Source organism: Echinops telfairi, unplaced genomic scaffold (assembly GCF_000313985.2).
Source record: "Echinops telfairi isolate 266 unplaced genomic scaffold, ASM31398v2 ScPeMD7_2010;HRSCAF=2546, whole genome shotgun sequence".
In the NCBI taxonomy this organism is placed as follows: Eukaryota; Metazoa; Chordata; class Mammalia; order Afrosoricida; family Tenrecidae; genus Echinops; species Echinops telfairi.
The window spans coordinates 12,439,878-12,452,410 of record NW_022105908.1 but is presented as its reverse complement, the minus strand read 5'-3'; the positions used below and the strand labels follow the sequence as shown (position 1 = coordinate 12,452,410).

At 40.3% G+C, this 12,533-nt stretch overlaps 1 protein-coding gene across 1 annotated transcript in view; it reads left to right on the top strand.

Annotated features, from left to right (window-relative positions):
* The window catches only part of NRG3 (neuregulin 3), a 1,269,559-nt gene that overhangs the window by 970,085 nt on the left and 286,941 nt on the right, over positions 1–12,533 (top strand). The window contains exon 3 of the mRNA XM_045293415.1: positions 2,011–2,084. Within this exon, the coding sequence (XP_045149350.1) occupies positions 2,011–2,084 (74 nt within the window). The remainder of the gene's footprint in view (positions 1–2,010; positions 2,085–12,533) is intronic.

Below are 12,533 nucleotides of genomic sequence, written 5' to 3'. Positions count from 1 at the left end.
TCAAATGCCAAGTGTTATGAAATAAACAAAAATAAACAGTCTCTCTTCTAACAAACCCACCCTCCAAAACAAACACATACAAAAACAATGTTACCCTGTTACAGCCTCTTCTCACTCAGCGACATGGTTGGGATCCAAAATCAGATTATTTGTGTGAAAATCAGTGTATGTCAAGATGAAGGATGGCCACATCAGATCACATCATTATACAACTACCAAAGACCATCATTGCATAACTTCCATATTACATAATTACCTAAATGTCAAACTGCCTATCTGCCAAGACACTGAAGTTGGTGTTCTGGCTAAGTTGGCACATAAGCTTTAATTATGACAGCCAGTGTTAATCATCACTAATATGTGTTTTATTCCTGAGCACTTCCTGATTTTCACAGTAATATGCCTACTTTATTTCAAGGACATACATAAAAATGCTATGAAAATATAAGACTGTGTAAACAAATTATTTCCATACTGTGCTGGGCGTCTGAAAGAGCCATATATCAGAGACCTTGTTCTCAGTCTATGCAGATAATTGCCAAGTGCACTGCAGTGTGCCCGACTTAAAAATGTGTGGACGAGAACGGCCTGATTACCTGCCTTCCAATTTGGCTCACAATGAAAGTAGAAAAATTACCTGGCGGCTTTCAGCGCTGCGGCTGCAGTAGCAATAGGCCTTATTTAATAGTTCATTCCAGTCTGAAAACAAAGTGCGTTCTTGGGGGAGAGAGCCACAGCTGGCAGAATCCACACGGGCCCAAATGGTTGTTCTGAATTCTTGGTCAATTGCACAGATTTTTTAACAACAAAAGGATCGTCCTTTCGTACAGCTGAGTTTTATGCCAGCACCACACTTTCCTCCTCTGTCAGTAGGACAGACTCACCCCACACGCAGCAATGCCTGTTCCCTGCTTCACGCGAGCATGGCAGATTAAGTGCCCAGCAAACCACTAAATGGCACCTCCCCGTTCAAGAGGGGCTATCAAGAGACCAGCAATTTGGCCTCTAGGGGATGGGTCCTGCTCTCTGAGCCACCAAGCACCCCTGACTGAGCACGTTGTGAAGTCTCCAGAGGGGACTGACAGAGCTGAGAGGACATGCCTCAGTGACTGGACATCCGGGCAGAAGCCTCGCCTCCATAGTGTGCCTGACTCAGGAATGGGTCTTTTGCAATGCTTGTCAGAAAGCAGGAAGGTTTCACGTTTGTGGAATATAAAAGAGAAAAACTAAGAGAGAAAATACGGGTGTAGCGAGGCCAGGCATATAGAGTGATGCCTTTCATATCTTGACAGGGAAAATACTGCTGTTTTTAGCAGCAAGTGATTGGTTGATGCTGATTTGAAGGAGAACCTGGCAGGGGGCGGTAGGGAGGAGGGCAAAATATGTAGTTAGCAAATAGAAAACCAAATAAAACAAGGAAAAGGCAGAAACTAAAGCCCCAAACAGACCAATCGCGTTTAAAAATGCACAGGAATTAGAAAACAACTTCTGCAATGGGAAGGAATGGCCTTCGCAGCCTTCTGTAGACCAGGGTGTTGTAGTTATATAAACACACACGCACGCACGCACGCACGCACGCACGCACACGACTGGACGCAAAGCAGTGGAGATAGCATGCTAAGCTATATAACAGTCAATAAGAATAATTTGTGAATTATGAAAGGCTCATGAGGGAGTGGGGAGGGAGGGGGAAAATGAGGAGCTGATATTAAGAGCTCAAGTAGAAGGCAAATGTTTTGAGAATGATGATGGCATCAAATGTACATATGTGCTTGACACGATGGATGTATGGATTGTGATAAGAATTGTATGAGTCCCCAATAAAATGATTAAAAAAGAAAGAAATAGGCATAGAATCTTCTGTCAATGTTGGAAACAGACAATTGACTGACTCTGATACAACGAAGGCATCAATATACTGCTCTTGGTGTGATATCATTGGTTTCTCTTTGATTTTGTGAGAATTTGAAATGACTCTTTTAAAGCCCCATGTCCTGTTTCCTTTCGCAGGTGCAAAGAAGGCTACCAAGGAGTCCGCTGTGATCAATTTCTGCCGAAAACAGATTCGATCTTATCAGATCCAAGTAGGTCAAGTCTTTTTTCTTTACCTTCTAGCAAAATGTATAGGTGGCCTTGACTGTGTCAGGCTTGCTCACTAAGATGTTGACAGCAGTGTGTGTCTGAAAACCGGCCAGAATGGAAGCTGGGACAGTCGGTCGTAGAGACTGTTAGAACCTCGGCATTGATGGCCCTGGGTCACCCTTCAGGTCTGGACATGAACTCATTCTTATTATTCAGTGTTCAGTCAAGCAATGGGCATGTAAGAGAAACTATAACACAAGAGAAATTCCCATGCTTATTCAAATGGATCATCAACCATTTGAACTAAAAAGACAATATTTATTCAAGGCAAAGTTAAGAAGGGCTGGGAAAGCAAGAGGAATGCAAACAGGAAACACAGGAAGTAAGTGGGACAAGTGTTACTTCATCCTGGGGATTACAGTCAATGAGTTGAAACGAAATGTAGATGAACGTTGTTGTCATTAGGTGCCATCGAATTGGTTTTGACCTATAGTGACCTTCCAGGCAACAGAATGAAACACTGTCCCGCGCCTGCCTCACAGTGGTGCCCACACTGGAGCCACTCGTTGCAGCCACAGTGTCAGCCCATCGCCTTGGGGACTGGTCTCTTCTGAGCTAGCATCCAAAGCACTTAAGATGAAGTCTCTCCATCATTGCCTCCAAGGACCACTCTGCCTATACTAAGACAGATCAGTTTGTGCTTATAGCAGTCCGTGGTACGTTCAATATTCTTCTCCAACACCAGAATTCAAATAGATTAGATTCTTCTTGGGTGTTCCTTATTCAAGGTCCAACTTTCACATACATAGGAGGCATTGGAAAATACCATGGTTTGGGTCAGGTCCTCCTGAATCCTCAAAGTTACATCTTTTTCCCCCCTAAGACTCTAAAGAAGTCTTGTGTAGCACATTTACCTAATGCAAGAGGTCTTTAGATCAATTGACTGCTGCTTTTGTGAGCATCGATTCTGGATCCAATTAAGACAAAATCCTTGAGAACTTCAAACTTTTCTCCATTTCTCATGTTACCTACTGGTCCATTTGGGAGGATTTGGGTCCTCGTTACACTTAATTGTAATCTGTACTGAACAGTACAAGTGTTGATTTTCATCACCAAATGTTTCAAGTCCTCCTCACTGCCAGCAAGCAAGGTTGTATCACCTGCGTATGAGTCTTCCTCCAACCCTGATGTCACATTCTTTGTCATATAAAGCAGCTTCCCAATGATTTGCTCAGACTACAGTTTGAATAAGCATGGTGTAAGGACACACCCTGTCAAGCACCTTTCCTGAATGTAAACCAGGCAGTATGCCCTTGTTCTGCTCGCATAACTGCCGGTTGAACCATGTACAAATTCCTCAGGAGCACAATGAGGTGTTCTAGAATTCTATTCTCCATAATTTGTTATGACCCACGCAGTGGAAATCCATGGCAGAGTCAATAGATCACAAGTAATCATCTTTCTGGTATTCTCTGCTTGGAGCCAAGATTCAACTGGCACCAGCCATAATCTCCCTTGTTCCATGTCCTCTTCTGAACCTGGCCTGAACCTCTGGCAGCTCCCTGTCCATACACAGCTTCAACCATTTTGGAAGATCTTCAGCAAAATTTTACTTTCATTGATGTCAGATATTCTTCAATAGTTTGAGCATTCTGTTGGGTCACCTTTCATTGGAATGGGCACAAATATGGATCTTCTCCAGTGAGTTGGCCAAGTACATAACTGTCGTCCAAATTTCCTACTATAGACAAGTCTTTCCAGTGTTCCATAACGTGTTGAAACATTTCAATTGGCATTCCATCAATTCCTGAAGCCCTGTTTTTAGCTAATGTGTTTAGCGCAGCTTAAAACGTCTTCCTTCAGCACCATTGGTTCATGCTCCTGAAATGATAGAATGTTGACCAGTTCATTTGGATAAAGTTATCCTGTGTATTTCATCATAGACTAGTTTGCTTGTAGGATCTCTCAGGATTGCAAATCAAGGGTTAAATATTTTCTTGAGTTCTTTCCGCTTAAAATGTGCCGAGAAGGTTCTTCCCTTTTTGGGATACTTTTCTTCCATTTGCTTTGTAGTCTCTATGATTAAGAATAAGATTCAGAGTCTCCTCTGACTTCTATCTTTTCTTCTTTTATGCCTTTTAAAGAATATTTTGCTTTCTTCAGAGTGTTGTTTTTGATGTCGTCTCACAGCGCATCAGGTCCGCTGTCATGAGTGTTCAATGCATTAACTCTGTTCTTGACATTCAGGTGAGACAGATTCACAGTTACATTTTGGCTCTTGTGTATTTATTTTCATTTTCTTCAGCGTAGATATGAACTTACATAGGAGCAATTGATGGCCTGTTCCACAGTCAGCCCCTGGCCTGGTTTTAGCTGCTGAGATTGAGCTTCTCCCACATCTCTTCTTACAGAGTTAGTCGATTTTATTTCTGTGGATTCTATCTGGACAAGTCCATGGGCATGGTTGCCTTTTGTGTCATTAGAAAACATTATTTGCTACGAATAAGGGGTTGGTTTTGCAAAATTCTGTCATGGAATCTCCTGTTTCAATTCTGTCACCAAGTCCGTATTTCCCAACTACTGTTCCATGTTCTTACTTTTGCATTTCATTTGCCAAAAATTATCAAGGAATCTTGGTTGCATGTTTGATCCATTTCTGACTGACGTCCTTAGTAGAATTCATCAATTTCTTTATCATTAGCTTTTGTGGTTGAGGCATACATTTGAATAATAATTGTATTGATTCGATTTCCTGGAAGGCAGATAGATATAATCCTATCACAGACAGCATGGTACTTCAAGAATGATTTTGCAATGTTCCTTTTGACAATGACTGCAACTCCATTCCTCTCGATTGTGTTATTCACAGCATAATAACTCATATGATTTTCTGACTCAAAGGGGTCAATACCAGTTCATTCAGCTCACTAACACCTAGGATATCGATCTTAATGTGCTGTATTTCCATTTTGATGACCTCCGATGATCTTAGATTCATACTTAGTACATTCCAGGTTCTGATGATTAGAAGATTTTTGCAGCTGCTTCTTTCTACCTTAAGTTGTGCCCCATCAGCAAGTTAAGGTATTGAAGGCTCCCCTCCCACAGGCTTTGGCTGACGTATATCACTGTGGTCAATTCCACTCTGAACAATCAGCTCCTCCTCAATCATATTTCACATGTCCTCCAGCCCCAGGGTCCAGCCTCTGGCACAATCGGACAATGTTCAGGTTCCGTTCATTCGGCCTTCGGGATCTGACAGTGTTTCACAGCTCTGCGTAAGATGATCAGTGGCTGAGTCTTTCTTCATGGTCTGTTCTTAGTTTGGAAGCTCTGCCGAAAACTGTTCTCTTTGCTTGACCCTGCTGCCATTTGAAATACCAGTGAGGTCCAGCGCCCAGGATCACAGCAATGCTATATGAATAGTTGAATGGAAAACATACCTGCTGTACAATCTTTCATCCAATTTACACTGAAAGAAAGAAGAGAGAAGAAAAGAAACAGATAGGTCTATTGTATAGACAACTCTGGATGAGTTTGATTCCCCAAACTTTAAGTTATGGTTTTGTTCTTAACTGTTAAACCATGAAATATATATTAAAATATTGAGGAGGGTGGGAGAAACTTCAAAGAACTAACACTGTCCAGATTTTCACCCCTAATGGAGCCTGGCCTTAAGATTCAGTTCTCTACCTGTACTGGGGATTCCAGCAAAGCCTGCTTCCTTTGCTACCCGGCCACTTAAATGCACTTCCATTAGAGAAACAAGACTGTAGAGAAAATAAAATGTGCTTGACACATGGGTGGATGTATGGATTGTGATAAGAGTTGTATAAGCCCCCAATTTGTTTTTTAAAAAAAGAAGAAAGCGAAATCCAGAAAATAAAATAAAGGAGTTGCATTTCCAAAAGTATTATCCAAAGTAAAATCCTCGTGTTTATAATTTGTAATAATATTGAACTTATACATCTTTGTCTTACTGAACAAGGAAACTATGCATATAAAATCACATCAAAAGTTTTCTAAAGTCAAAACCCCATTTCAGCAACATTCTGGGTTAAGTATTGAACTTTTAACTGCAATGTTGGCAATTAAACCTGTAAGACACTCCATGACACAGAAATGAGACAATATGGTTCACTAAGGATTACCAGTGTCGGAAATACCACATAGGTTCCCTATGAATCAGATCTCATCCAGGGCAATGGTTTCCATAGGAATTGTATGTGATTATCATCAATTTCTATACTCGTGAAAAAGTATTTACTTTATCTATATAAAAATACAATTTTGTATTAAAAATGTTGCTTGTTATTAGGGTTTCTATAATGTAAAAAGGTAACTTCCTTTAGCAAAAGGTCTAATTTTACTCAGATTAAAATGTATACTTTATCTGTTCATCATGTTCTACTCTCCCCATAGTTGCTACAATCGAATCACTGCTAAAGAGAGAGAGTTTTTACTGAATCAGCAGTTTAGTTTAGTGAGGACAATGACATGTATTTTCAGATAATAAAGACAATGGTATGTTTGCTGAGTATCAAGCATGCATAGCACATATTTCAGCAACATATTTTGAAGTTGAAGACCAACAATAGTCGCCTTGTCTGTCAGCCAGTTTACATGAGTTTACATGTGCTGCATAGAGAACATTTCACCATCTTTCAAAATCTTTTTTAAATGTGTGTTTTCTTTTTTCCTAGAATTACTAGTGACATTTACCCAAGTAAATGCAAAGTTTCTCAAAAGTAAAAGCTTTTGCTTAATCTAACTGTGTTTTATTTCAGCGAGGGGACCTATTGATTTCTATTTACTTTGAAAATTTAGTTCTTGCAAACAGTGATGGTTGTTGAAAATCAAGTAGCCAAATTAGGCAATTTACCCCGGTCTCAGGGATGTGAGTATCTCTTCCCAGGGGATAACCCAGGCTGGTTGCTGCTGCACGAGGGATTTATATGGGTTAATTTTGTGATCCAGGGTCTTGAAAAATTGTTGTTTAAAAAGGCTAGTGCTTGCTGTGGTTAGAGACATACATTTAGATTATTACGTATCTTACATGAAGAATGACCTTGTCAGTTGTTTCTCTTTCCTTCTTGGCTTGTTTCTTTTATTAATTTCTCTTTGCCTCCCTCGATCCCTTCTTTCCACCCTCTTTCCTTTCTCCTTCCTTATTTGCTTTTTTCTTTCTTCATTTTCGCATGTTATTTTTCTCCCGTTTCTCTTTCCGCCTTTCCTTCTTTTTTTCATATCAAATATTTTATTGTCTTCCCTTTATCCTTCTTTGCTTCCTCTTTTCAACATAAAGTTATGGAATATCTACCAAGTGCAATATACTGTGCAAGGCCACGAGCTTTGTACAAAGTGGGTAGGATTATATCGCTATTAATAACCTAATCAAAATTATTTTCAACTGGACAGTACAGTCCAACAAGGCCAAAATTGAGGGCACAGCTCACCATCGCAACTGTTTTGTTCCTCAGAGAAAAATAAACCCATGGGTCACCAATCCTGAACACACAGTGTCTTACATATAAAATACTCAGTACAGCAGGTTTTATTATTATTTTTATCAATTACAGATGCATTCTAAGTAAGAAGCCACAGGATATATAAGTAAAATACAACTCACATATTGTGCAATATTAAATAACTTTTAAAATAATAGCTGAGTAAAATAGTTTAAGTAAAAGAACATAAATGAGCATTGTTTTTCTAGATTCTTATAAAAGGAACATCTTTAGCTCCAAAATGAAAATAAACATATTAAATGCTAAAACAGTTTTTATCCCATAAGACAGATTAGAACTGCTCCTTAGGCTTTTTAATACTATGTATATATATATATATATAAACTTGATGGAAGTATCAGTCTTTCGCCCATGAAGTGGCTGGTGGGGTTGAACTATGGACCCTGTGCCCAATACTTATGCCACAACACACCAGGTGTACTTTTTGATACTTTGGTTATGTAATTCAATTTTTTTCTCCTTTTTTAATGTGAATTCAATGGTGTACTACTATGAGGATCCAAAAGCCTTTAAATGGAAATCCAAACTAAGCATGAAAAAATGAATGGAATAAACACTGAGCCCCACTATAAATGGGGAATTTTTTTTAATTTCGCATTTGATTATACATGCGTTAATTGATTTGTATATACAATAATTCATTATTTCTACAGATTGTTTCAGACTATCCAGACAAAACTATCTAAATCAGTGGTTCTCAGTCTGTGGGTCACGACCCCTTTGGGGATCAAATGACCCTTTCACAGAGGTCGCCTGATTCATAACAGTAGCAAAATTATAGTTATGAAGTAGCAAGGAAAATAATTTTATGGCTGGGGGTCACCACAACTTGAGGAACTGTATGAAAGAGTCGTGGCATTAGGGAGGTTGGGAACCACTGCGCTAAATGGTCAGACTCTGGGAATACCTACGACTGGCTGCCATTCAGTGAGTTCTGACTCATGGCAACGCTATGTGTCTCAGAATAATACTGTGTCCCATAGGGTTTTCAGTGACTGGATTTTCAGTAGTAGGTTTCATTTCAAGGTACCTCTGGGTGGACTGGAACCACCAAACTTTGGGTTAGCTGCTGAATGTCTTACTATTTACAGCCGCCTGGGACTTCTCTGAGAATACAAAGGTAGAATGAAGAATCTGTGACCTCTTTATTAATAAGAGAGAACAACAAGGTTACGTATGGGGAAGGTCCAGGAACAACGTGGATTATTTCTGTCAGCGTGGAAGATTTATTTGGCCCTCAAGCTCTATAATGGGGCTTATCGATTATTCCACTGAGTTACTCCTGCTTCATTTGAATTTCTATTTCAAGGTTGTTGGATTCTCATACGGCAGTAGCACACCATTTTATTCTTTTGACAAAAAAAACAATTTCGAATTCCACAACCAAACGATCAAAAAGGACTCCTGGTGTGGTTTCACATTTGAAGCATGTCAATAATAACCTTTTTTTTTTTAAACAACTTTCACACAGTGAAAAGCATTGCGTGCAGACACAGTTGTTCTGTTTTTGTTGTTGTTTTTAGACACCAGTTCCTACCCATAGCACCTCTGTGTAAAATAGAATAAAATTCTGGTTCTGTGACATCCTTACCACGGAGTAGAGTCCACAGATAAAAAAAAGAGGAGTCCTGGAACTGAAAAAATGTGAAAAAGAGAGGCAGCGGGTGTGAGCTCTGAGAGAGCTCATAAGTGTGCCCAGGGCACACAGGAGAAATCCCAAACTCCACCCTGAAAGAAAGTCGCCTGCTCTCAGTCAGTGGGGATGGGGTGGGGGGTGGTCGTTGAGGGTATTGGCCAATCTTAGTGGCTGAGTCCAGGCCCATGTGTGATGTAATATTGCAGGTGCCTAGTGTGCGTGCCCAGGTTGACCTTCACCTGTGCCTAGGTGACTTTAGTCTGCTCATGCCCAGTTTTTGATTGTCCCCTTAGGTGTCTAACATGGGCCTGATTATTTTTCAACCCACTTGGTTGTGCATGGCCAGCTAATTTTTGTTCAACTTAGGCATTTTGTAGAGACAACCTCTTCATCCCGAATCTTTCTACTTTGCATAAGGACTGGTCCCTTCTGATAACATACGTTAAGTATGTAGCGTGACGTCTTGCCATCCCCATTTTTAAGGATCATTGCAACTGTACTTCCCCAAGGACCGATTTATTTGCCATCTCTCCCTTACGCATCACCATGATCAGGTTCAGATGGGTTCTCACTGTAACTGTGCCAGTCTGGTGCCATAGGACTTTCCCTGGATGATCTCATTACACTCTCGCACTCATGGTTTAAAAAGGAAACACCTGAAATTGCCCTCATTTTATAGATGAGGATTTTAGACCCCCAGAGATGATAAATAATCCTACCCAAGGTCACGCAGCTCATAAACCCTCCAGCTTTATTTCTATGCAGATGAATCTCTAGCCTGAGCTCCCTGCCCTATTTCTGCCATTTCTTTAAACCTTCCCGTCTCCCTTTACTTTGAATATGATGCTCATCACTCTAAAATTGATTGACTGTAACTCAATGACCTGAAGCAAACATTATCCTAAGCAGCAATATTTGCACAATTTTCATATCTTAATATAGCAACTTGAGCTTCCATAGAGATTTAAATCCCTAATGAAATTTCCTTGTCAAAGTTCTTGCTGAAGGATCGTTTAATTTGCTGCTCATGATAGCTTTGAAATGACTCAGTGCTCAGAAAATCAGCACCCTTTCAGCACCTTCTCTATACTTTTCTCTTTCTCTTACCCAATCCTCCCTCTGCTGTTCCCTCTCTCTCACTTGGCCCCATTATCCTATCCCTTCCACCCCTTTCCACCTAGTAAACTTGTGTTTTCACTTAGGAAAACCTCATTAGATAGGCATTAGAATTCTTTGCTTGTTTATTCCCCTAAAGCCATTGAGTATTCATCAGAAATGCATACCTTTGTAAATATGTATAGCATATTCTTTAAATACATAAAACCAAAATGGGCATGGACTGGGGGAAAAGAGACAAGGATGTTATAACAAGGCACTCAATACTGCTGTAAACGAGCATTTGTACCCTGGCCTCTGTGGGCCCCTCAGATCTGTCATTCTAAAAATCATTGGTTTTTCAGTTGGTCCCAACAGTAATAGAGAAAATTTCACTCAGACTCTTGTTGTTAGACATCATTGGGTCAGTTCTGACTCAGATGGACTCATGTGTAACAGAAGAAAACACGGCCTGATCCTTCACCATCCTCATCAGTGTTAGCCTTGAGCCCGTTGTTGCAGCCACGGTATCAATCCATCCTGTCAAGTCGTCCTCTTTTTATTGCTCCTCAACTTTACCAAGCATGGCATCCTTTTCCAGGGATTGGTGTCTCCTGACAAAATTTCCCAAGCATGTGACACTGGCTGTACTTTTTCCAAGGAAGATGAGTTGTGTTCTTTTGCCAGTGCTGCAAATTAAATGCATTACTTCTTCTTCCAACTTCCTTATTCGATGAGCTATTTTCACATGCAAATAAGGTGGCTGAAAATACCATAGCTTGGGTGCACCTTAGTTCTCAAAGTGGCGCCCTTGCTTTACAACCCTTTAAAGAGGTTTTGTGCAACGGATTTACCCACTGTCATTTTTTTGTCTGATCTCGTGAATTCTGCTTCCATGAGCCTTGATTGTGGGTCCAGGCAAGATGGAATGCTTGACAAATTCAGGATCCCCCTCCCCCATTTTTCATGATGTTACCTGTGGTTCCAGTTGTGAGGATTTTAGTTTTCTTTACATTACGTTGTATCCATATTAAAAGCTATAATCCTTGATTTTCAGAAGAAGATGCTTTGAGTCCTCTTCACTTTCAGCAAGCATGGTTGTGTCATCTGCATAGCACAGATTGGTATTCAATCTTCCTCTAATCCCCAGGTCATATGCTCTTCATATATTCCATCTTCTCTGATTGTTTTCTCAGCATGCATATTCAGTAAGTATGTAAAGGAAAGTACCTCGACACACAACTTTCCTGATATTAAACCATGCAGTATTCCCTTGCTCTGTTCACACAACTGCCTCTTGATCCATGTCCAACTTCTACATGAACACAAGTAAGTGTTCCGGGGCTAGCAGTTTCCTCAAGGCTATCCATAGTTTCTTATGACCCACACAGTCTAAGGCCTTGGAACACTCAATGAAATACTAATACATGTCTTTCCTTGGAGCCAAAATCCACCTGACATCCACAATTGTATCCCTTGATCCGTGGCCTTATCTGAATCCAGCCTACATTTCTGGCAGGTCCTTTTCAAAGCGCTCCTGCAACGGTTGTTGAATGATCATTAGCAAATGTTCACTTGCGTGTGATCTCAGTGCCACTGTTCTATAATTTGCACAAGCTTGGGGGTCACTTTTCTTTGGAAGGGGCACAACTAAGAGACCAGGATACAGAAGCTGAAGACAAAGTCCTTCCTCCATAGCTGACAGAGAGACAAAACGATCCTTTCGATATAGTCCTCTGAATTCACACTTGTATCCTTCTAAACTATAAGGAAAAAACCTGTGCTTGGTCAAACCACGTCTTCTAATAGTTATGTTCTAACAGTCTGGATAACTACGCCATAAGTTGGTCTCAGAAGTTGTGTGCTCTCTGACAGGTACCTAAAATGTGGAGGCAATTTTAAAAATGGGTAAATGGATCAAGGCTAAAAGAGGTCGTTGTTTTTTTAAGGGGCCTAATAATAAAATTTAGGAATCTTGATGATGCTATGAGATAAGCATTAGTCTGTTAACTACAATGTTCATGGTATAAGCCCATTACCGGTCTCAAGTCCCTAAGGAGAAGTTATACTCTGTCCTATAAAGCGTTGCTGTGGATCAGAATTGACTGGCTGGCAGGTGGCTTTTGAATAGTAAATGCCTAGATTACCTTAAAGAGACTGTTGGTAGAATTATGGACATCAAAGACATCTGG